Raw genomic sequence first — 25,269 nt, forward strand, 5'->3', positions numbered from 1 at the left:
AGCTATTGTTCTTAAGGCTGAACAAAAGTCCTTGTTTGTTCAATAAAACACAGAATTTAATATACTAATATATATCAATATAAGGGCTGTCAATTTGTTAATGTATGTGATTAAATAAATATAATATGGTTAATATTAAATTTGACCATGAACTTCAAATAAAGTAAATAAAATACCACCTTTACTGGTAATTAATTCCTAAATCAAACCAAGATGGCATATTTAATAAAAGTAAAGTCATTAGCACGCACTGCATGGTCTTTATTTAGATATACATAATTGATCAAAAGTGACAGTAAACACATTTATAATGTTATGAAAAAATTGTTTCTAGTAGGGGTGCACCGATCAGGATTTTTGTGGCCGATCACCGATTGCCAAATCACAGAAAGCAGTATCGGCCAGTCCGATCACCGATACCGATCTTTTTAAAGCCACCTTTTTATTATGTAGAATTATTTATAGTGATACTCCAATCAGTATTTTTAGACATTTATTCAGTGCCTGAATTTCATTTTTGAGAATGGGGGGAATTCCTCTCTTAGGTGACTCTTGTGAGAGAGGATTGTTTTAATTTGAGGGGGGCATTTTTTAGACATTTTATTTTTTTATATATTTAAAAATATATATTTATCTCACCTAAATGTTTGATCATCCAGTGCATTTTTGTTTTTACAATTGTTGCAGAAAAGCTTACACACAGCACAAGCCTGATTTCACACAGGAGTCCACTACTGATCCATCTGTTTACCACAAACACAACATTTATCCATTATTTTGATTTCAAATCCAAACATTGTTACTGAAAATGCTTTTTCATTGTGATTCTTTTTTCTTTTACAGTAATACAATCTTTATAGACGTGTTTAAATGCAATAAATAGCCTATAAGAAACACATTATTCAATGCTTTTTACTTTTGCATTTAGGCTACTTCTAGATTTAAAGTTACTCAAGCAAGTGACAAAACATTTAAACTACTTATCACAAACATTCTAAATTAACTTATGACTGGCAGAAACAGTCAGCTCTACTAAATTATCTTTTGCATTTAAATAATTATTACAAGCAATCCTGCGGTTTATAAAGAACTTTGCTATCCATACCTCCATGAGTGCTATCTATTATTGCCTTGTTTATCTAAAAGTGCTCTTTTCCTTTAAACCTAGCCAAAAAGCCACGTGATGACTCTGAAACACAGTAGACTTTAATTATATGCATTTATAGTGTAATTACTACATTTTCGTGTCAATCCATGTTCAAATTTACCGCAAACAATGCACTGTCACTTTAATTCAGCGGGTGCAGTACAGCAAAGATATACTCGGTGCGGAAACGATCTCTGCACTGCTGCAGAGTGCAGTGTTAACGCTCTGATCCGTTAACATGAGCGCAGAAAAATACGCACCGCAAACGTAGTAATGTGAACCTGGCATTATGTGTGCGCGCTGCGAGTGCATGAGCGCACAGTCTCCAGGAGAGCGCGCGAGCGCTGAATGGTTAAACACTGGCAAAAATTAACAAGAAAAGCAATTTATAAACTTTAGTAACGATGCGACACTGCATCTATTGTGCAAGTGACAATTCCTGTGTCAACTATGCAGCGTGCTTATAATGCAGACGCGATATGATTTGAAGCCGTTTGCGCATTTTGAGAGGATGCGCGAAGATTCGCACAGGCTGTTTATGAAATGATGTCTCAGAAAGTTTCAAATTACTTTAAATATAAATTGTACTTCACCTTCAGCATTATAATTATTTCACCCGCTCCAGACAAAGACTGAGAAGGTGCCGCTGCATGTCAAGCCAAACCTCTCACTGCACGGGCGTCATCAGCTAGAGATCGGTTTTTTGAGATCTGCCTTTTTAGAGACCACCGATCAAACATGCCAACGCGATTATCGGCCGATAATGATCGGTACCTGATCAATCGGAGCACCCCTAGTTTCTAGTAATCAAAACTAACTTTTTAGATATAAAACCCCCCCCTGAAAAATGCAGTTTCTACAAAACTATTAATCACAACTGTTTTAAGCACTGATAGAGCATCAAATCAGCATATTAGAAAGATTTCTGACGGATCATGTGACGCTGAAGACTGGAGTAATGATGCTGAAAATTCAGCTTTGATCACAGGAACAAATTACATTTTAAAATATATTAAAATAGAAATATATATAATATTTCACAATATTGCCGTTATTACTGTATAGAATTAAAAAGCAGACTTTGTGAGCATAAGAGACATTAAAAAAATGTTACAGACCTTAATCCTAACTTTTGAACAGTAGTGTACAAATATTCTGTAATGTGTCAGACAAAAATGTTAGAAACCAATAATCATATATAACTCGTTTTCTTTCTTTAAAAATTACCTGAATAAGCAAATTAATTGCGATTAAAAAAAAAAACTGACAGCCCCTAACTATACAAAACGTTTCTTCTACACGCTACTGTAAAGTTAATAACTCAGCGAAGCTGTGTTAGTGTGTCACTGACAAAACGTGTAATGACTAAATGACCATTGCTTAGAAACAATGTTTACCTTGGCAAAGTCTCTGGAGGCCTCTCCTCGGCTTCTCCCACTCTCGCCTTCCTCGTTCCAACTTGAATTTCCATTCTACAAGAAAAGAGAGAAAAACCATTATCAAAACAACGTGACAGGAGATAACTTTGGGGGCCACTGTTTGAAAGGACAGACTAGAAAGTGAGTTATTGGGTGTCGGCACAAGCAGGCTCCAGTCTGCATGTCAGGAAGGCGTTCCTTAACGCTAACCTTTGAACTCTGAGGGTCTTCCTTGTGTGAACATGAAGGGGTACAAAGCCGATGGCTGAGTAACAGTGGACAGAAGCTACAAGGAAATTACAAATGTACCATGCAAACTTTTGAAAATTTCTGGCTGATGATTATTTTAAAGTTATAAATAAAAAACATTGTCAAAAAACAAACAAACAAAAAAAAACTTTTTTTGAATACAAAAGTGAATTTAGGCATCACAACATAATATACAGTACGAAAAAAAGTTTACATTTGCTAAAGATAAATATGAAATTATTTATAAATCAATAAATTAGTGTTTTTAATGATATAGAGAAACTGACGGCTGAATGTCTGGGAACTTTAGCTGCTTTGAATGGCCAAGGCCCGCCCAAGAGGCCATATGACTGACAGGTAAAGCAACCAATCACCTTTCATTTTGTGCCGCATCATGTTTAGGGGCGTGGAAATGTCGTCACAATAACAAACTCTCGGACATATTTTAAAGATTCTATGCCGCGAACCTTAATTTTCACATACTTTTGAAAATTCAGCATTTAATTGATCATGACAAACGCTCTTCATCAGTTGTAAACACGACAGCTTTTTTCTTTCGTGAGGGGGTTTGGCTCCACGCCATTTTTGTTCCCAGGCGGAAGATTAAAGAACGCAACACACACGTCTCCCGGAAATCCTGTATAACCAATCCGATGAAGACTTCCAAACTCCTGAAGTGTTTCCAGCTCAGAGTGCAATATGCATGGCTGAGGCTGAGAATATATAATACATATACTAAAGATTACATTAACAGTGTTAATTAAATAACACGGATAACATCTTTATCTGTGATTTTAAAGATTAACTAAGTGAGTGTTAGATTATCTAAACGTAACAGAGCAAACAAGCATGCAAAAACTATCCAATATTGGCTAATATAATCCAATATAACATGGAGCAATAATGATAAATCTAAAATCTCAATTATCACCCAATAACCAATGTTACCGATACATTCATATATCTCTAGTATAAAGATAGATGCCATGTTTTAAGCTCATACGCTTGAAGGCAATCAGTTTTAGCACTGCGTCACCCTTGTTACCCAGAGGCCATGACCACAAAACAGTTATAAAATCTAATAGTCCCCCAGTGCACATGCCCTGTGCTTGATTACAAGTTATCCACTGCGGCTCCAGTATTCATTTACACAAAGTCTGAAAGGAAAAGGCAGAGTGGCAATTTAGCAGTTTATAGGACTCATCCACTGCCCCACTCTTTAATATGCTAAGTGAATCACAGCTGGGTAAGAGCGTGCTCTACAGCAAGTCCCTCTCCACGTTTTCAGCAAACACACACCAGCTGGGCCCAGGAGCGGGAACCCGGCAGGGTATCAACCGCGATGGGCATCCATGCTGTGTGGTATTGTGATGTGTCAAGTGAATGATTGTCTACTGTATAACCTTGAGGGAATCTGAAAACAACAAACACTTGTGTATTGAATTCCTTTATAAAAGGCTTACGAGAAATCTCAGACTTCTATGGTGCACGTGTCAAACTAAATGGCATCGACACGCGAGCCGAACGCAAAACATTATCCTACATTGAAGACATTTACAAGAACTTGTTATCAGGCTTACAGGTCAGGCTTTGGCCTTACTAATCATATTAAGGGAGAACTGATTGGCTAGTGGACAAATTAGCTGAGAAGAGGAAGCAGATGACCATCTGGGTCACCCAAAGGAAATGAAAGCCCCTTCCCCCATATTAATTCGACAGAAACCACTGCCCTAGCTGACCATGGCAAATAATTACTTGGGTGGGAGGAACAAACACATGGCTTGTCCAGTGTTTGTCACATCTGAATGTAGCAAATAAAGACTTGGGCTGAAAGGATGGACACAAAATTAAACTCTACACTCCTAAAAATGAAGGTTCCAAATGAGTTTTTTTGAAAGTGATACCATAGAAGAACTATTTTTGGATCCTCTAAGAACCTTTGAGTTAAATTCTAAAAATCTAAAATAACCGTTTGTGCAAAGAAATGGTTCCACAGATGTTGAAGGTTCTTCATGGAATCTTCAACGCCAATAAAGAACCTTTATTTGTAAGAGTGTAGCTCATGAACAACATTTGAATTTAGGGAAAAAAAAAATCAATACGGGTGAAAACCACAGCATTAGTCTACTAGATAAGTGATATCCTAACAAAAGAGCCCAAACAGAGATCTTCTAATGTGAATACAGTCTACCATTGAGAAACCAGAGACATTAAGTCAACAGGCAGTAATGCTATAACAGGGTGGGCTTCCCAAAGTGCTATCAACACCTAGATGGGATTGTTCAACTGAGATGAAACAGTTACCTCCCCTATCAAGCAGACCTCTTTGGGTGTTAATGCGAATATACCAGTATGCTGATAAGAATGGGTGGTAATTACATTTTGATAAGTTAGAGATCACGCTGTGTGGAGCAGTTTCGTCTTCAGCACTCACCATGACTCACTATTCAGTTGAGGCACTTAGGTTGTTTGATTTCTTCTTAAAGGATTCTTTTACAACAGGGTTGGGCAGTATGACTATGTAAAGATTCTGCTATACTGTAAATCTGTGGTGCAAATATATAAGGATGGCAAAAAGCAAATGACAGCCTACTCTTCAAATGGTGAAACAGCTTTGTTGGGAGCAATTTTGTTTTGATGTGTCACATGCATTTAGCGTAAATGTAGGTCATTTGTAGTCACTAAGTAACATTGCAAAATGCCAAATCATACAATTGACAGACAAACAAACAAACAAACAAACAGATTAAAAAGAAAAGGTAAAAAAAAGGGACAGAGGCACTCAAGTTACCCACATAAAACAAAACTTAACCAAAACAAAAGAACAAAGAAAAAAACAAAACTGAACCAAAACAAAAGAACAAAGAAAAAAAAAAAGAAGAGAGATTCTCAAGGTCAAAAGAAAAGAAAAAATAATTAAAAACAGACAAAAAGACATCAGAAACTAAATCAAAGAAAGTACCAAAACAACAAAAAATAAAATAAAACAAAAACAAAGAGAGGCAACTTTAGTTCCCAAAATAAAAACAAAATAAAACCAACAAGAAAAACTAATTTTAAAAAGAATACAGTCAAGTTACAGTCAAACAGAAAAGAAATGTAGAGGCAGTTCTCAGCAAAAATTAGCCTACTACATACTACTACTATAGTGCTAAAAGATTTTTGCCATTCCACTCACCTCTATTTTTCAATAACCATATTACATAAAGACAAAAAAATAAATAGGATCAAGGAAACTTTCTCTGACTTGGAGAAGAGAACTTATGTCCAAGCACCACACGGCCATTGGATTTTCAACAACTCCGCAGCTGCTCCATAGGCAACAGCACTGAACAGCACCATGGGGGATGGCCTGGATCTTTAATCCAAATCAAATAATTGGGTCTCCACTGCCAAACGTCACAGTCTCACTTATTTGGCTCCTTGCTGTGCCAGGAGAAATAGAGGCTGGACAGGTGGGGGAGGGAATAGATTGGGGACTTTTGTCCCTGGGAATTTGTAATGGATCCATTTAGAGCAATTCGTGGTCGTATGCCGCACTACGCTAAGTGATCCTTTAAGGTGTGCGGCTGTCCAGTCTCCCACAATAAGAAGTCCATTGTGGGAAAAATTCAGCAAAATGTGCAGCCTGTACAACTGTGTACAAGGAAAAAAAAAAAAAAAAAAAAAAAAAAGAGGCGGCGGAGTAAAAAAAAAAACCCAAAGTAGCTTTATTAGGCCTTATTGGTTGATATGGCCCTTTGAACAATACAAATGCCACATAGTTGAGAAGAGCCGAAACAGAGACAAAAGGCCCAAAGCCAGGGCCTGTAACTGCTTGTCCAAATCCTTGAACATCCTGCAAAGGCCTGAGGCAGAGTTCACATCCATTATCTTTGTCCTGACTGGGTGCTACATGAGAAAACAGATTGTCTTTCAAACAAATGGACACAGGTGTGAAGATCTCAGTCCACCACGGCTTTAACTCAGTATCGGAACGTTTGGAAAGTTAGGAACTGAAGGAGGACAGATCCCAAAAGCATACCTGTCCTACGCAGGTTTTCTACTTAATTTAAGAATTTTAAAATGCCAATAATCCCTCAAGAATGAGATTTGGGGCCTTTACGGATTCAGAGCATGATGATATTCGCATGTCCCGTTTATAATACTTTGCAATTCTTGCATTGTCTACTTTTGTACAACACATTCATTTATGTAGTCAAACTGGACTAACAACTGCTGCAGTCCACTTTCTAAAAAAAGTTATTTGAAAACACTTGTAGAGACTACGTTTTCCACAAAAACAAAACACGAACACAACGAAACAAAAAATAAAACCTAATTAAAAATAAATAAATTAATAAAATAACAAAAACAAGGGGCTATAAATAAAAAGGTGCTAAAATTTACCAAAACTAAATAAATAAATAAATAAAGGTGATGCTCAAGTAATAAAAATAAAAATAATAAAATAAACAGGATTAACAAAAAACAAAACATAACATAACATAAAATAACAACGTTATTGCTAGTCCAAAATGTACTTTTAACCTATATAAACGTTTCTATTGATGACCAAAAAAAAAAAAAAGTCACTTTCAACCCCGCTGGGTTATGGGTATGCATTTTTTAGCACTTGATTTCTTCCTAGGTGTGCTTGAAATTCCACATTCTAGTGACACTGATAAATAGATACTGTGTGATGATAAAGCCCTAAGCTGCTTTTGGTAAAACGAAGGTTGTGAAAACCTCCGGCGAGTCAGGACAGGTCTTGAGGGGGGTTGGGGATAAACATTCTACACTTGTTAAGAGGGATAGGAAATGGATGGACAAATAAGAAAACACCCCTCCCTTCCCCATATACCTTTCTGGTTGATTACCATTCCCCCCTCCATTACATTTGGTGAAATGGACTAGAAACGGTCACAAATCATAGGATGGCTGCGACGAAGACACTCCCTCTATTCTCCCTTTATGCACAGGCCCCTAATGGGAATTCTCACCATTTGAAGAAAAGAAACTAATTCCACTTGGAATGTTTCCTTTGGGTGGGGCTGGACAAACTAGACGCCAGCCCCTCACCAACCTCACATTCTTGCCTCTGGCCTTTAAAGATTTTTACTATCAAATGCCTCCTATTCAAGGGTTAGAGTTGCCACCCGACCAGATAGTTCACACTGCACTGAAAAACGGGAAGGGCGAAATGGCACCAAAACAAGGCTATAAAACATCCATCTGACAGCTTGCAATTCAAATAAACAATGTTTTATCATGGAATCAGCCTGTCGAGATGATATTCTTAAGAGCAAAGACCATTACTAATTGAATCTGCACTGATCTATCGCACAGATGGACTGCACTTCGAGCTGACGCCAGCGACCAGATCATAGGACCCAGGAGGGTCGTCCGACTGAAACTTCTCCATCAAGATGGACCACCAAGCTCTGTCAAAGCTACCAGAGAAAGATTGACAGACCTCGCGAGCGCATTAACACCCGTAACGTTCAAGAGAATTAAGCTAATAACACGCACCAGATGTCATGCTAACATTTGGAGTGAACGTACAAGTGTGAGGTCGTCGGGTCATTGATAATTTATATGGAAAATCATTCCACTGTGACAGCAATCCCTGATATAATAAGAATTGATTGCTACCGGCTGGATTGTATCGTTGGTGTGGGGGTGAAATGTTGTCAAGGTGATTCTGACAGTTAAATAATGCAAAAGAGTTCGGCAAACAAGATTGCTCCCGAACCCAAGGACAAATTTCCTGTTGTTCGTTTAGAACAAGCTCTTTTGGGGGAAGGGAGAACGTCAAGCGTGTGCCATCTAAAGCACTTCTGTCTTTTTGTTTATTCGTACACATCACTTTTGCCATAGCAACTGTAAAGAAGACAATATAACTCAATCCATGTTGGGTACACAAGGCTGTCTTTTTTTTTTTACATCTAACATTTTACACTATAAAAGGAACCTTTTGTGTAATGGAAAGATTCTACACTTTTAAAAATAAGTTCTTTATTAGCATCAACGGTTCAATGAAGAACCTTTAACATCCATGGAACCTTTCCATTCCACAAAAGGTTTTATATAGTAGAAAAAGGTTCTTTAGAGGTTTAAAATGGCCTTCACACTAAGAAAAGAACTGTTCACTGAAAGGTTCTTTAGGGAACCAAAAATGGTTCTTTTATAGAATTGCTATGAAAACACATTTTTGGAAGCTTTTTTATTTTATGAGCTTTTATTTTTAACCTTTATTTTTAAAGAGTATGGCAAAAGCGCAATGGGAGGCTTCAAAGTAAGACTTGGAATGAATATTTGGCCTCTAAAATAATAAACAGGTACTTTTTGAGGTAGATTTTGCTAATTGCCTCCATATATTTCTCCTGACAAACGCAGAATCAAAGTAGCGGGGTGTTTCTATTGACCCGATGCCTTTGATATGGTCATCATACACGCCAAATGGGAGGCTGTAACTCAAAGCACATGCATGTGCCGACGTCAACTGAGCCTGATTAAAACTCCATTAATCACCCTAGATTACCATCCCGAGCTCCCTAAAAAGGACATTGTGTCAGCTACTGCTAAAAACGCTAGGTTTAAAGGGCACCAAGCTATCTGGAAAGGCCTCAGCCATGTGCTCAATGAAAAGTTTAATGGCGGCCATTTGACCTCCTCATTGACTTGGGAGATGATTTATTGAATTCAACACTAGTAAACCCAAAAAACAAAATCAGCAACAACCCTAAACTCAACTTTTCAAGCACAAGTAGAAATAATGTCCCCTAACCAAACATTGGCCTCCCTGAAAAACCTTAAAGTCCTTCCCCTTGGAGATTCTAAAGAAAGCTGGCGTTAACTTCCTTTATCTGCAAACTGCCAATTAATTCCCCCGTTCGCTAAGATTGAGTAAACACTGGCGCCAACTTTACACCCGACTACTGCACTTTCACCAAAGGTGTTTACTGATTGACTGAGGCTTATCCATTTAAAGTGTGAAAAGCTACAAAAAGACAACCCCCAACCCTCATTTAAAAATGCCATTTGTGGCATCTGTTCTCTTTTGTGTAGTCAGTGCCATCAAACCAGTCTCTTCACATCCCCCCCACCCTGCAATCTGATACTGTTACCACAGAGAGCATCATTAAATACTAAAGGACAGAAATAAAGACGGGTGGGACCAAAAAAAAAAAAAAGAGAGGGTGGGGGTGGGATTGAAGCCCCTCAAGCGGTAAAACCTTGCTTATTCTGTTTTTCCTTTTTGTGCATTAAAATTCAACCAAAAATACTAAAAAATCTAAAATAAAAAAAAGTGAATCAGATTCACTTAGTAACTAGTGTATTATTTTTTAAATACAATATTATTTCAGTTCCATGCATTAAACCTGGTTGTTTAAATGACAACATTTTATTATCTCACAAAGCCTGTAAAAAAAAATAATAATAATAATAATAATACTTTGCAATCACCACATTCAGGATCAATAATTACATTTTGAACAATTAAGCACATTTTACCCTTTAATTTTCATTACCATTACGCATCTGACATTTTACTTTTACTATTTAAATTGTTTTCCAATGATGATTCTCATTACTGCACAAGCAATTAATTCATTTTTTAAATAAATTAATCAGCATAAAGACAGTAAAAATTCTACCATTATTCATAAATATATTTAATAATTACAGTAATATATATATATAATAAAAAAAATAAAATATTTTACAGTAATAAAGATGACTCTCTCTCTCTCATATATACATATATAGGTGTGTGTATATATATTTGGGGTGGAATGGTACGCAGATGTCACGGTTTGGTACGTACCTCGGTTCGGGGGTCACGGTTCGATACGCTTTCGGTACAACAGGGAAAAAAGTAAAAAATAAATCTACTATGCTCGGTTTCTTTTCATTTATTTTGAACCGACATAAGTACAAATTAAAACATTTTCCACCTAGATGTGAAAATACTAAATATTAGGCCATTACATTGTTATAAAATCAGCAGTACATATTTACATACAAGGAATAAATTATTGAAATATATTTGATTTAGTTTAAAGATAAACAAGAAAAAAAAACAGTGCGACACGTAACATAGCCTATATATGCGGAGTTTCAGTTAATTTTTGTGCTGGTATAAGGAAACAGTTGAAGTGATTGCGCCGAAGTGCACACACACACACACACACACACACACACAACACGTCAGTTCCAGCATTGCTAACTTGACAGCACAGTTGGTACTTTATCAAAATAAAATACAGTGAACCAAACATCAGCGCACCTGCCTCTGTGTCACCGTTGGAATGTGACTGAAGTACAAAGCCTATCATTTACATTAATAATAGTTTAGCATTCAGATACGTTCCATTGCAAATATGGAAATATTATGGAATATTTGGATTTGTGCTGAATGAGAGAGGTAGGATACACGAGCACAAAACTCCATTTCACAAACAGTTGAGTGCACAAGCCTTTAAAGTATACTCCTTTGTTAGTCTAGGTTCAGAATCAGCACATGGTCACTGTTTAGTGGGCTTTGTTTTCAAGTGCGCAACCATAGTGCGCAACTCATGGCATTCGCTGTTCTTCTGCTGGCGGTTATCAAAAAGCGTTGCATTGCTGCAGGCGCCCCCTTCTGGATTGGGGGTGAATTGCCTGTATTCGTTGTAAGGCCTCGTGCACCGAACCGAGATGTCCGTACCGTGACGGTTCAGTACAAATACATGTATCGTTCCACCCCTAATACATTAGCAGTGTTCAGAATAGAAAAACAGAACGAAAATATAAGCAAAAAACAAACAAATTATATTGGCATTCACTATAAACGCCCAGCCTTAAATATTTAACGCAAAACTGAAACTAGCAGCGTGGTTGCTGGAAAATGCACAATACAAACTCACATCACCAATCTTAATGTGCACGCTTTGCACTTGACCTTGATTGCTTTATATAAGTCACCTTGGAAATTGCAGCACGTTTCAGATGAGAAAAAAAAATGCAATTTATAATCCAGAAAAACAGTACTATATCCATTTTCATAAAAATGTGTGTGGAAAACAGAAGCAAGCATATCTTTGCAAAAAAAAAAAGACAAATTATTTCCATGTTTTCCCCACGAAATTACAGCACCCGTGAGTAGGAGGATAACGGGATAACTAGGGTTGGAAATCGGAAATCGATTCGGATTCCAGAATCGGATCATTAAGATCAGGAATTGGATACTTGTTGTCAAATAAAAATTTCGATTCCAATGGCCTTTTTTTCTTCATCTGTGAGGACCGGTGTGACCTAGCGATTTGCCAGGATCTTGCTCGCTAATCTAAGCACGCCAAAATTTGGCTACATTTGCAATCAGAAGCCAAAAAAGCTAAGTATAATATCTGTGATAGCTAAACATGTTGCAACGTGACTCCATTCCTAAATTAAAATGATTCGTCTGTTTCATTCCTCAACCTTTGATGTGTGCGATCAATATTGTGATCACTTGGTTCGTTGGACCCATTGACCTCAAGAGAGCAGCTGTCATCTGTCATGAATGAAACAGCTTCACAGTCTTATCAACCACACGGTATCATTATTTCTGTGTTACAAACATTCAAATCACAGAAGTACTGGGATAAAAGTTTATAGTTCTGATATAAACTGTGTGTACGAGGTGTATGGTAGCGGTTAAAATAGAGTAAATCACATTTTGAAAGTAATATCGATTATATTGTTACACCAGTAGGTGGCAACAAGGGGCTGTTAAAATTTGTCTTTGATTCTTTCAAGAACGCTGATTCATCCAGTAATGAAACAAGTACATCTTGAGCGAGTCATTGAATCATTCATAAATTACATGTGATTTTGTTTAGTTGTCTAATATATTTTTCTTCAGAATCATGAGAGAACCACAACTTCCATTGAGGAAAAAAAGAAAGAAAAAACCCCATCTTTTTATCCAGAATCATGAGTTCTATTTTGCACACAAAGAGCTCTTAAAGAGTCCAGTTTTTATGCAGCCTGTTGATTTTCGTTCATGGTATTCAGCTCCAATAAATGGTTTGCAAAAAAAGAGACACAGGATTAAATGTTTGATGATATTATTTAAATCACATTGGAATCGAAAATAATCAGAATCGATAAAATTCAAATGATACCCAACCCTAGGGATAACGCTGGCATTTGTTTGACTATTATATACATGTGCAAGTTCAGGGTTTTGGTACTTTAAAGTTTCATGGTTCAAGGTACTTTAAATATACACTGTGTGTGTATGCTCCTGAAATAAGTTTAGAAAGATGTGATGCATTGTTTTTGTTAATATGACATCATATACAGTCTCTTTTAGAGTATAATCAACTATTTTCCATTGTCTAGTCTTTAATAAGCAAAAAAAAAATAAAAAATAAAAAAAATAAAAAAAAAACAATAAATTGTAATATCGAATCGCAATAGTGACTGCTAAGATATGCGTTTTTTAAATTGTCAGTCTGTATTTTAAGTGTATCATTCAGCTTTTTCCCTTGGTCTAGAGTTAAAAACAAGAAACAGAAATCACAATACATAGCAATATCGAATCACAAAAAAAAAAAACGCAATACATATCGTATCGGGAGGTAGGTGTATCGTCCCATCCCTAACACACGTGCGTATGTATGCATGCATGTATATATATATATATATTTTTTTTTTAATAGAAATCATGTGAAATAAGTTGTCAAATAATGCAAAAAATACAAATTCTTTTTATTTTATTAAAGCAATATATAACTTTCTATTTTTCCTTTTGATTTTGGAGCAACCTGGACATTTTTTGTGAAAATCACCACAAAAATGTTTTGCGTAAAACACACGGTCATAACATCAAAGATAGCAACACTTACGGAATAAAACCGATGCACTGCTAAACGGTGCTTTGGGGGTTTTGATATATATATACACATATACACACACACACATATATATATATATATATATATATATATATGTATGTGTATATGTGTGTGTATATGTATATATATATCAAAACCCCCAAAGCACCGTTTAGCAGTGCATCGGTTTTATTCCGTAAGTGTTGCTATCTTTGATGTTGTCTATATATAAATGTTGTATGGCATGTATTATTATTCAAAACAAGCATGGTAAATGGGCTTTGATTGAAAGCATGCAAATATCAAGGGCTGAAGATGCCAAAAGCGTTAAGTGTATGAAATTAGAGCAATCCATTTTTCCCTGATTGATCTATCACTCAAGCGCAGCTGAGCAAACAAAAAGCTCAAACCTGAGGAAACTAAAATGGATGACAGCACTACAGGGAAATGTCTCACTACACATTAAACCCACCAAGACGGTCTTCTGAAAGACGGCTTCATTCTATCGGGATTGACATGAGGACGAAATTACTTTACCCAAACATGAGAATTCAGAAGTCGTCTCATATAGTACCAAACCTGTATGAATTACTTTTTTCTGTCAAATGCAAAATTACAATCTGACAAATATCCAATGTCCAACTTTGGACCCCATTGACTTCCATTACATGGACACAAAACGTTGAGACATTTCTCGAAATGTTTTCTTATGTGTTCATACAGGTTTGGAACAACATGAGGGTGAGTAAATGATGGCAGAATTTTCATTTTTAGATTAACAATCCCTTTAAATATGCTTATTTAAGAGTCCCACGCACAGTTGTCCAGTTTCGACTACCTAAATTGTGGGAAATCTCCACGTGTGAACTGTCAGGGCGGCTCTCCAGCGTCTGTAACATTCTGCCTCTTGTATTGCAACTTGACAGCGTGCCTCTCTGGTCACAGGCCAAGACAGCATTACAGCACACTGCCAAGAGCTTGTTCTCAAGAAACACCAGCGGTAGGGGGAATGACAGAGGAAAGTGAGACGGCAGGAAGAAAGAGAGAATGAAAGCGCACTCCTGTTGGGCCGCCTGCCAGAACGCCACACTTCAGGGATATCCAGGGACAAAAGCCTTATGTTAGGACAGAATTCCCTAAAGACTCAGGATGAACAAACGGAGAAATGAACTGACAGAGCCGTAAGAACATGTCTGAGGGTACAGCTTGGCTCACAGCAGGAGACTATTGATGATAAGGGAAGAGGAGGACAATAGCTTTAGAAAGAAGTAGAACGCAACGAGAAGCGAAAAATCAGAGGATGTCTTTTGTGAACTTATGAAGAAATGTGTAGTCATCTTGTGCGCAAAAAAATTGGAATAAAATCAGCAGAATTAAAAGGCAGTATAACATACTACCATTATTTATAAATATGTAGTGCTGCCAAATGATTAACTGCATACAAAAAAAAGTTTTTTTTTGCATAATATTCGTGTTCTGTATATATATATATCAAAACCCCCAAAGCACCGTTTAGCAGTGCATCGGTTTTATTCTGTAAGTGTTGCTATCTTTGATGTTGTCTATATATATACACACACACACAGTGAGGTCAATAAGTATTTGATCACCCTGTGATTTTGCAAGTTCTCTTACTTAGAAATCATGGAGGGGTCTACAATTTTCAGCATAGGTGCATTTCCACTGTGAGAGACAGAATCTAAAAATAAAAATCCGGAAATCACATTGTATGATTTTTTTAACAATTTATTTGTGAATTACTGTGTCAAATAAGTATTTGATCACTTGCTTATCCGCCAGATTTCTGACCCTCAAAGACCTGTTATTTTGCTTTTAAATAGTCCAGCTACACTCTGCTCATGATTCTAAATTAGTAGCAACTGTTTGAGGTCGCTAGCTGTCGTAAAGACACCTGTGCACCCCAACAATCAGCCAAAGTCTAAGTAGCAACATGGGCAAAACCAAAGAGCTGTCAAAAGACACAAGAGACAAAATTGTAGACCTTCACAAAGCTGGAAAGGGCTACGGGGCAATTGCCAAGCAGCTTGGTGAAAAAAGAACAACTGTTGGAGCAATTGTCAGAAAATGGAAGAGGCTAATGATGACTGTCAATGTCCCTCGGACTGGAGCCCCACGGAAGATCTCTCCTCGTGGGGTATCAATGATGCTAAGAATGGTGAAGAATCAGCCCAGAACTACACGGGAGGAGCTGGTCAATGCCGTGAAGAGAGCTGGGACCATCGTTTCCAAGGCTACTATCAGTAATACACCAAGACGTCATGGTTTAAAATCTTGCATCGCACGGAAGGTTCCCCTGCTTAAGTCAGCCCATGTCCAGGCCCGTCTGAAATTTGCCAGGGACCATCTGGATGATCCAGAGGAGTCATGGGAGAAAGTCCTGTGGTCAGATGAGACCAAAGTAGAACATTTTGGTCTTAACTCCATTCGCCGTGTTTGGAGGAAGAAGAATGATGAGTATCATCCCAATAATACCATACCTACAGTGAAGTATGGGGCTGGAAGCATCATGCTCTGGGGTGTTTTTCTGCACAGGGGACAGGACGACTGCACTGTATTAAGGAGAGGATGAACGGGGTCATGTATTGTGACATATTGGGCAAAAACCTCCTTCCCTCAGTCAGAGCATTAAAGATGGGTCATGGCTGGGTCTTCCAACATGACAATGACCCAAAGCACACAGCCAGGAAAACCAAGCAGTGGCTCCATAAGAAGCATATCAAGGTTCTGGAGTGGCCTAGCCAGTCTCCAGACCTAAATCCAATAGAAAATCATATCCCCATTTTCAATTGTTTTAGTTCAATGAAAGGTTAGATTTTTTTAAATAAAAGATCAAAAGGATTAATAATGCAGGTTTATTTTCAGAGCCTTCTTTGATCATATTTTCCAAGGGTGCCAGTAAATCTGACCGCAACTGTATTATGTAAACAAAAACTTTTATTTTGGGTGCGATTAATCGTTTGACAGCACTATAAACATGCAATATTTTTCTACATTATGGTAGTAAAATATGAAAACAAGTTTACAAAATGTGGATAAATGGATAAAAAAAAAAAAAAAAAAAAAAAAAACTTTCAGTATTTAAGACAAGCAAGCACATTTTACCCCAAATATGGCATTTGACATTTTATTTCCTTAAATTATCATTTATGATTGTGATTATCATTAGCGCATTGCAGCAATTTATTTTTTTAATCTTTATTCAAATCAGCATAATTAAGGACAGTATACCAAATGCTACCATCATTTATAAACATTTTAATTTAATAATATAACAGTTTTTACATTAATGTGATGACGATACAAAAATAAGATTTTTTTTTGGCATTATGGTAATGAGAATTCATGGGGAATTCTGCTTAATTTAAGTAAATAACGTCAAAACACAGAAAACTTTAATGGTTGCAAAAATAGGTTTCTTTTCCTTAAAACGAAGTAAAATTTCAAAAAAATTTCTTTTGATTTTGGAGTGATCTGGACATTAAACGTATTTTTGTGAAAATCTCTTGACAAAAATTACACTCTTTATGAAGTGACTCTATAAAGCTCATTCACTAAACCCTTCCTTCTTATTAAAGAGCTAGAAGTCCAACCCAATTCTTTTGTACACTTTTGGGAGAACACGTATTCCTGTTGCGCTCGAGAAAACTGGATTAGATGTCCTATTCAGAGCCGATTGCGTTTCAGTAAGCCGAGATGAGTCGGTTTTAGTGGTTTCACAGTTTACGAACATGTAAAGACTCTTTACAATTCATCTCATGATGTGGCACTCTTCAAATCAAGCACAGATTAATGAAAATATGCTGTATCGCTGCTTTTGTAGGCCACTGGTTATAAAGTGAGAGTAAACACAATGCCTGCAAATGCCTGACATACTGAAACCCTTTGGGATTAATGACAGGTCATAGAAATATAGACACAAACCTGTTTGAATGAATCATCCAGGCTCCAATCATTCAGTTCGTTTGGAGTGTTGAACGATTGTTGATCGGCAAGAGAGTCGTCAGGCTCATCTTTCACCTTAGTGGTTGGAGACAGGGGACGTTTTTTAGCAGCGGACGGCGAAGCAGCGTAGACGGGGAACGGATATGGAGGAACTCCGACAGATGCTTGCTGAAGCGCAAGGCTTTGCTTCCTGAGGAACTCCAAGCCTTCGCTTTCCTCTTCTTCGCTACCGTCCTCCCCATCCATCATTTCATCGTCGTCGTCTTCGTCCCCCTCGGACCCTCTTCCTCTGTCCATCTCATCAGCGGCATCTTCCTCGTGTACTTGGTCAGGGCCGGTTATCATGGGTCCCTTGGCAGCTTGAGGCCCCTGGCCACCTTTCAGTGCTCGGTCTCTGGAGGTTTTGCTGTAGAAATCAGGAGTTAATGGGGTACCCTGAGCTCTGGCGGAGGCCATGATGGCTTGCTGTGCAGCCAGCTGCTGGGCATACAGAATATGGGCTTCCCTGAAGTGTCTCTCCTTGCGCTCCATCTCCAGTTTAGCTTGTTGTTGTCTCTGGAGCTGCTCCATAACTGCCTCCAGTTTGACTCCAGCCGCACTTCCGAAAGCTGCCTGGGAAAATGCACCGGCCAAACCACTGTCCTGAGACAAGCTGGGCTGGATTATGAAGGAAAATAATTCTGTAAAAATTTTATAAAAAGCTAACTCCATTTTTTCCACTTTTAAAAAATATATATTTTAAGATGAAGAAAGTACAGCATACTCTACCAAAACAGGAGTTCGATATAATTTCTAATTAACATTTAAAAGGCTAGTTTGCTCCAAAACGAAAATTCTGTCATCATTTACTCACCCTCAAATGTTCTAAACCTGAATTAATTTCTTTCTTCTGCTGAACATAAAAGATATTTTGAAGAATGTGGGTAATCAAACAGTTTTCCTCATACTACAGAGGTCAATGGGGACCAACAACTGTTTCCTCACATTATTCAAAATATCATGTTTTGTTGATATTTAGTTGAAGAAATAAAATCATACAGGTTTGGAACAATTTCAGGGTGGGGAAATTATGACAAAATTTTCATTATGGGATGAAAATATATAATATGAAATATTTTTTTAATAATTAAAAGTAACGTTTTTAAAACGCTCACGCAACAACTAAAGTGAAAAACAAAACATTTACACTGTTTTTGAGTAACTTGAATTATTTTAATTCGAACTAACAGGAATTAAAGTTCGACGCATTATAATGACTAAAAGCGGCGGATTAATTTAAATGAACTTAATTCGAATCAGATACAAATAGTACACAAATAAGCACAAACGACATGACGGAAGAATTCAAATTTGTTTAATTTAAATGAAAAACAAATACATGTAGGCAAATCATCACAACGGACATGGCCGATTGGAATTCGAATTTACGTCACAAGAATTTTAATTCGTATTAACAGTATTTATATGTCTCAAAAGATTAACTCGCTTATTGCCCAGTAGGCCAACCTACCTACCTTTGACCCCCCCACACAATAGTTTGGATAGTACAACGACCGGATGTCCGGCCAAAATGGCGTGTCGCTTTTCATTTAGTTAAATAATTAATATTTAGCCAAATCCAGTCGATTTATGCGATTACTATATAACTAATTAATGCACAGTTTAATAAGAGAGTGCAATAACAGAAGCTACTCAGTTCATGGCTGCCCAAAAAGTATGGCGCTCTTCCAAAAACAATTAAGCTATTAAAAGAGAGAACGAACACACGACGCAAAGTATCGCGTTCTGATATGAGATGTTTTAGACTTTTCGAATCACGCGAATTGGAACGTTAACAACAAATAAACAGCGCGAGTTTGTATCAAAAAAATCTTGAAATCATGACGTGTACAATGTGGATTTTCGCTAACTGTTCCATATAATAGCATGATCACTCACACTAAAGTAATTAGAATAAAGACCGACTCGTTGAGTTTATATAAAAAAATTCGTAAATGTACATGCGATATTTTATACGCTCGAGGTCTGCTGATTAAATATTACAGTAGCTTATCAATACATTCAACAGGGCTCTGTGCCAACAGGACGGAACTCACCACTTGCGCTTTGCTGCTACTGGAATTGTCCACCATCACTCTTTTCCGAGATAAACCACCGTGCGTGTTTTGCTCAGCGCACCGAGTCCGTGTGCATCCACCCGAACGTGTAATATCCCCTCTGATAGACCCGTAATAAACCTCTCGGTGTTTACAGAGGGAAAAACACTCGACACTGGGGCCAGCCAAAGGGGAAACGCCTGACCTCTCCTCCCGAACTGCGCGCTGAGGGACTCCCGCAGTCCCCTCGACTCTTCCTCCTCCAGCCAGAGCCAAACCCCCCGCACATTAACGCACATTTAAATCCCGCCCCACAGGCTCGTGCAACAAGTTACTACGTTCTTACGTTTCCCCTTTGCAAGCAACGAAGTAAAATATTTATAGCACAAAAACCGATAGGAGTTAACATACACTTACGCGGCTGTTTCATGGATCTAATATTAGACTGACATTTTTTATTTTTGTCTGGAAATTCTGACCTCAAATTAGCCACTTATACATGTTTATAAAAGAAACGCTTATCGTAAGATGGGGAAAACACGTTTTATTCCTAAGTTTTTTTATTTATTAAGCATGCACAGCAACTTTAAATGATTTGGTTGTGAATTTCATATTTTAAAAGATGATTTATGTTGAACGTATTCCTGCTACGCCCTCCACTGGTTCAAAAGTGCTGTAACGTTTACTATATAATTATAGCTGGTGTCAAGCAGAAAAACAAAAACGGCTTGCTGTCCACCTTATTTTTAACGTAACAGCGCGTGCGGCAATTTTTACCGGTGTTGGCAGCTTCCAGTTATATTAGCTGTGCATAAACCAGTCCATTATGTTGCTCAATTTCATCATGTTCATTTATTATAGTAGCAGCATGGGTTGCAGCATAAATGGTTTTGCCGTTTACTGCACTTTTATTATTCTATTTATTTACCTATAGCTGTTAATGAAACAGAAGTCTCGCACATTCACAGGTTAAATAGTTAGCTTTTTTATTAAATTCCAAATGAAACAATTTAGTAGATTCTCAATATATTTAACAGAAATAATTTTCTATGTTGAAAGATTTAGAAGATCGATTTTTTGCTGTTGCGATTGATTTTAACCCTTATTTTAAAAAAAGTTAATACAGTTAATACAAGTTTGAAGCAGTCTGAGGTATCAGATAAAAGCACAACAAGACTGAGTAAAGATAAATCTCCCTTTATTAGGTCCATCCATATTTTACAAGCAAAAGAACATAATAAAGGCCAGTTAAATATAACACAAACACCACGACACGAGGCAAAGACTTCAAGTACAGTGGTCTAATCAGTCCAGAGAAGAGCAGCAGTCTCCTGGAAGACTCTGTAGATCAATAGGAAAGATGCAATGGACATGTTAAATTAAGTAAGGAAGCATACATCTTGCACTTGCTTACAAGTTTAATTTTGTTCTTTAAAAAAAAGAAGCATGCTGATACTCACCACAATTGCAACATCTATGCTTTGTCAATGCCAAGCTCCTCAGGTGTAGGGATACCAAGCTCATTGAGGGTAGGCCGCAGCTCTTGAAGAACAAAGGGGTAGATCTCTTTGTGTGGGCCAGCTTTGTCCTGTGTAAATAAATATATTCAAATAAATAAATGAGTACGAGTCAAAGTAAAAAGTTAGTAAAATCATGTTAAATTATGCAGCTTCAAGACATGAATTAAATAATGTCACTGTGGTGTATTCTTAAAATTATTTTTTATTTATTATTATTCTGGTATTGTCCTGAGAGTTTTATTGACCTTGACTGCCTCAAGGATGCGGATGGCACTGGCCAAATCGTTTAGCCTCCGACACGCTCTCAGGGCTGCCTCCATGATCTTTGGCTCAGGTACCAAGTCATAACCGATCAAAGTGTTCATTCCTGAAGCGAAACAAAGGGGACATGTATTTACTCCACAGTCAGTTTGAGTTTTCTTCCTTGATGCAAATAAAAACATACTACTTTGTTTCAAAGATTGTTATAGGTCTATGATAAACAGACTCGTATATTTTGAAGAAGTGATACTATCAGATCAAACTAAACCAGCTGAACAGGTTAGCAAATACTAAAAACAAACAGAAACACTATTGTTACTGATGGAAACGGTGTCTAATCGCACATTATAGATAATAATATACAATATAGAAATAAATATTAATAAATTTACATGTAAAATAATGTGTTTTAAGAGACATAACAGTTATATATATATATATATATATTTATTTTTTAATTATATTATTACATCAAAATTATTAATATTTATTATTATTATATTAACATTCAGAAGAAAATTGGAAAAATATTAGAAAAAATATTAGAAAAAATTAGAAAAAAATTGGGACCAAACAACAAAAAACATTTCAGGAAAATTTCATAATTTACTACAGTACTGCATGTACTGTATTCAGATTCAAGATGATTTTAATTAGTACATACGGGCATTAAGATAGATTTATGAGGGTAAATTTTCACTTTACAAGCTCTGTAGTCGAATGCACAGCTGCTGATTCAATAACAAGGTCAAAGCGCTGCCGTCACCCACCTTTCCTCAGCTCCCAAGCATCGATGTCTGGCTTGTTGAAGTAAGTGACCCAGCGGGCATCAAACTCTTCATCTGTCTCCTGTTTGCCATGGGAATAAGAACGAGCAGCTACTGAAGCTGTGGAAGAGAAAGACCAGAGACAATCAGAAGAGACTTTAAGCAAAAATTATTCACTTTATCAGCCTTAGAGAATGACATCCAGACAAACATTTTATAACAGCCAAAGTACTTCCGGGAACTCCTGTAGGCATAAAACGGCCATACATCTCATAATAAGCCTCTAATCATTTCGTCTGTGTATCAGTGTTGCTCAAAAACACTTAATAGTGCAGCGAGGTTTTGCATACAGGCCTTGTTCCAGTTGGACCTGGTCCAGTGCTCTTGTTTGACCTATGTTTGACTGGTACATGGTCCATTGGGGAGTATTATTTGAGCTAACGCTTAACTATCTGATATCAATGAGTTCAACTGATATTCCAAAAATGAGACGTATAATACCAAACATGCAAACCAGATGTCTGTATGTTCATGAAGTGAAGTATATACTGATGACACTTCATTTGCATATGTAGTGTGGGTTTTCACAGAGGTCAGTGCACTGTCATAGAAATCATTCTGGCTGACGGTATTAACTACAGCGACATGCAACATGAATTTATGCGCATTCTTCATAGATGCAACCCTGCGGCGCACGTAGTCATTCACTTTATGAGGAAACAGCTACAGAAGAGTATTTTTGTAACCACACAGCCTGATTGAAGAGCTTTCAAACCCCACGTATTTATATACTAGACTAGCTGTTTCAATGAAAAGTCAACCTTGACAGAAAAATGTGTCAATCTGGGATGCTTTGAGTTTGAGTGTCGCGTTTCCTCTTCGCGCTGGGCCGAAGCCTCACTCTAGTGGGTCATTACAAGGACACTGTGAGAAAACATTCACAAGACTTCATAAATGACTGGGAAAACGCGATTATGAAATGGAAATGCTCTTATACAGACCATAATTTAGCGTGTGATTACCTCTGAAGGGTATAATCTTTCTTGCAAGGCACCGGTGCGTCTTTCGTTAGCTTATGTGCTAAGCTAAGTTCAAGGTGCTTCCGTTAACTATGTCCCTTGTTGTAGCTTATCCTATCAACGGGTTTAAAATTAATGGCAAATTGTGTATTTACCTGTATATTGTGGCCGTGACCTTGTTAAACTCCGAGCACCGGAGACTGAGAGTCGAAGGGCGGCTCTGAACATAGTGTGGCTCACCGGACTCACGCGCAGCTCGGACTGAAGAACTACAGGCTCGCGCTGCGGACGCTAGTTAAGTTAGCCGACCTGCTAACACGCGTCTGGTTTGTGACTGCGCATGCGCAGTGGTTTGGCAATAAACCCGAGTATGGACTTTGGCTGTTCATGGAGTTTGCTAAAGAGGATTATAAAAGAGCATGAAGGACAAAAGATACATTTCTGTATTGTATACAAATCACAGTCCTTCTCTATAAGCTGCTTCCAGTATGAGCACAGTTATATTTAACCTTCTGTATATGCATTATGAAAATTTGATGGAATTATTTATTAATATGTTTATATTGATATTTAACAATGGATAACGCAAAACATCTAAATAAAACAACAAAAGCATACGGCAGCTGCAATGTTCTGCATTTATTGCATCCATATATATTCCAGTTCGTCATCATTTATTTGACATTTAGTCCATCATTAGTTGACAATATTGGTACAATATTATTATTATGGCCATTATTATCATACAAATATTTTGATCAAAATTGCTCAGTTTCATTACATATGCACTTTGCAATCGTAGCAATTGATAGGCTATAATGTTTCAAAAATATTAGTGTTAGATATACATAAAAAAAAGTAATTTTTTTGTCTTTTTTGAAAAGTTAATGAGAAAAATATGTTGTAAAACTGCCATAGTTTTGAGCTTCAAACCCTAAATGTGAATTTCATTTTAAGATATGTGTTACAATACAAGCATGTGTTTGCAAAATAGTTGCTCCCACCAGCAGGGGGCAGTATTACATTTCATAAAGTAAAATCTAGGGTTATTACAGTTAACAAAAACTAAACAAAAATCATTAAAAAAACATTACACACACACACACACACACACACATATATATAATATATTTAAAGATAACTGAATAAATTGTATTTCATAAATTTAATTTATCCTGATGTAATAAAGTAACAAAAAAAAAAAATTAATATCAAAAGAAATTAAAATGTATTTGACCGTAACTATGAAAATGCATTATATTTTAGGCTATATATTGTTTATCATATTTGACAAAAAAAATGTAAACTAATAAAAATTACTGAAACACAAAAAAAAAATTACTAAAACTTAAAAAAAAAGGAAAAAAAATATATTAATAGAAACTATGATAGAATCAGAATCAGAATGAGCTTTATTGGACAGGTATGTTTACACATACGAGGAATTTGTTTTAGTGACACAAGCTACACAGTGCAACAGAGAGACAGCAACAGGACAGGACACAGATAATAAAGAATAATATCCAAATAGGCAATGTACAAAACAGCGAAAAAACACAATATATAATATAGACAATTATGTGTGTACAGGTCTGATATGTGCTAATCTGAAATGGGAAAAAATAAAAAAAAGTAAGTGTGGTGGATAAATAATGTGTAATAGAGTTGTGTGTTCTGCGTTTTTTTATAAGTGTTCATGAGATGCATTGCCTGAGGGAAGAAACTGTTCCTGTGTCTGGTCGTTCTGGTGCACAGAGCTCTGTAGCGTCGACCAGACGGTAACACATCAAACAGGGAGTGTAGTGTAGTGTAGTATAGTGATAGTATCCTAATTAGACTAAAATTGCACTGATAAAACCAAAAGTGCAACAGAAAATATGAAAAACACTGAGCAGGCAAAAAAAACAACAAAAAAAAAAACAATAAAATAAATAAAAGTGAATGCGTGTGAGAAATAGCCAAAGATAAATCATTTGGATTTATAT

The 25,269-nt window shown here is 36.8% G+C and overlaps 2 protein-coding genes across 2 annotated transcripts in view; both read right to left on the reverse strand.

Moving 5' to 3' along the window:
* The window catches only part of LOC306866635 (AT-rich interactive domain-containing protein 3B-like), a 35,583-nt gene extending 15,582 nt beyond the window's left edge, over positions 1 to 20,001 (reverse strand). The window contains exons 1-3 of the mRNA XM_079411901.1: positions 19,718 to 20,001; positions 17,601 to 18,278; positions 2,545 to 2,619 (exon numbers count right to left, since the gene is read on the reverse strand). Coding sequence (XP_079268027.1) covers positions 2,545 to 2,619; positions 17,601 to 18,278; positions 19,718 to 19,753 — 789 coding nt within the window. The 5' untranslated portion in view covers positions 19,754 to 20,001. The remainder of the gene's footprint in view (positions 1 to 2,544; positions 2,620 to 17,600; positions 18,279 to 19,717) is intronic.
* An 897-nt stretch (positions 20,002 to 20,898) lies between these two features.
* On the reverse strand, positions 20,899 to 23,595 carry LOC306866409 (cytochrome c oxidase subunit 5A, mitochondrial-like). Its single transcript, XM_079411609.1, has 5 exons — positions 23,440 to 23,595; positions 22,269 to 22,385; positions 21,483 to 21,604; positions 21,178 to 21,305; positions 20,899 to 21,058 (listed from the first exon to the last, which is right to left on the reverse strand). The coding sequence occupies exons 1-4, from the start codon at positions 23,510 to 23,512 to the stop codon at positions 21,192 to 21,194; spliced, it is 426 nt and encodes a 141-aa protein (XP_079267735.1). The 5' UTR covers positions 23,513 to 23,595; the 3' UTR covers positions 20,899 to 21,058; positions 21,178 to 21,191.
* Positions 23,596 to 25,269: the final 1,674 nt, after the last annotated feature.

Source organism: Barbus barbus (assembly GCF_936440315.1).
Source record: "Barbus barbus genome assembly, chromosome: 48".
NCBI classification, from domain to species: domain Eukaryota; kingdom Metazoa; phylum Chordata; class Actinopteri; order Cypriniformes; family Cyprinidae; genus Barbus; species Barbus barbus.